Below are 1,432 nucleotides of genomic sequence, written 5' to 3' on the forward strand. Positions count from 1 at the left end.
TGTGTTTAACTAACACCTGTAATTAAAGTTATTTTGGCAGGAGCATTTTGGCAGAGACACTGAATTGTAGGTGTGGAAGGCTCACTTTAAACTGAAATGTATAAAGACATTTTCAAATGCAATTTCTTTTTTGAACAATAGGAGTTATCCATGGAATCTGGGATTGATCCTGGCCAGGAATATGGACAAGATTATTACAGTTATGAGCATGGGTATATCTTCAGATTTTTCATTCAGAATTGTGTTGTAATATTTTTTAATTAATTGGGAATTACTGATTATGAATAATAGAATTTATTTTAAAAATGTGATTGACTTAGTTTTTTATCTGAAAATGTTTAGTGAAAATGATTAGTTTTTGATCTGAAAATGATTTTCATTTCAGTCAACTTCTAGCCATTTTGCTACAATTCTAAAAATATGATGAGAGTATTCATAATTATAAGTGGAAAATAGAAGTCAAACATATTTGCTCAATTCCTGAATTCACCATTTAAATCATATGTTGTGTTTAGCATTTTATCTAATTTACCTGGTTTTGCCTTAGAGCAGTTAAAAACAGAAAATTTAAATACAAGTATGTAAAGAGTTAATTCTGTACTCATCAGTTAAGTGCTTTGAAAAATACAGAAGTAGGTAAATACCATGCAGGCCATGTTCAATGTAAACTTTCTTATAGAACATAGATGTCACATCCTGGATGAGACACATGTGTATAAAGATCTTCCCTTGTGCCCTGGGTTCTTCAGTTAGTCATGAAGTGTCACAACTTTTTTTCCCCAATTCTAATCTTTCCCAAAACTTACATGTGAAATAACAGTTCTCTTCCCTGAAGGGCCAGGGAACCTTTGTGGGAACAGTCTGGCCATCAGGGAGTAAGATTTTGTGGGTAGTTTTGAAATTTTTAGGCTCCTAACCAATCTTCTTTAAATACCTATTGACTAAATGATGAAGAAAAAGAAGAAAGCAGAGATCATTATGTTAGATTCCACACACATGAAAAAAGTCTCAGGTTGCAAGTTTGTGTTGCAGGTACGAAATGCCACAATATGGAAGTCGCCGCCGACTGCTGCCCCCAGCTGGGCACGAGGAGTACTGTGAGGTGGTTGGTGAAGCTGAGGAGGAATATGAGGAGGAAGAGGTGAGTACCAGAACTGATGAAGCCGTTTGACGTAGCAGTACTGCAATGCTTTCAGTCCTTTTCGACTAACCAGCAGTAGAGCAGTCCACTTGCCAGTGCACCCACTCATTTACTATTGTCTCTCCAAGAAATGTACCACTGCTGGACATTCCACCCCCTTGTCTATGGAAGGAAATTCCTTCTTTAAAGTTTATTTCCTTCTATATAAAACTTTAAATGTCTGGAAAATGTTACAATAACATATGTTTTCTAATTCCCAAATATTGCTCTATAAAGAAATTATTATAACCA

The 1,432-nt window shown here is 35.3% G+C and overlaps 1 protein-coding gene across 1 annotated transcript in view; it reads left to right on the plus strand.

The window, feature by feature from the left end:
• LOC103728799 (proline-, glutamic acid- and leucine-rich protein 1-like) overlaps positions 1-1,432 on the plus strand; it is a gene marked incomplete at its 5' end in the record, with an annotated part of 23,788 nt that overhangs the window by 20,850 nt on the left and 1,506 nt on the right. Inside the window, 1 exon segment of the mRNA XM_008826780.1 lies at positions 1,033-1,141. Within this exon segment, the coding sequence (XP_008825002.1) occupies positions 1,033-1,141 (109 nt within the window).

Source organism: Nannospalax galili, unplaced genomic scaffold (genome assembly GCF_000622305.1).
Source record: "Nannospalax galili isolate Female #2095 unplaced genomic scaffold, S.galili_v1.0 scaffold4192, whole genome shotgun sequence".
NCBI lineage: Eukaryota > Metazoa > Chordata > Mammalia > Rodentia > Spalacidae > Nannospalax > Nannospalax galili.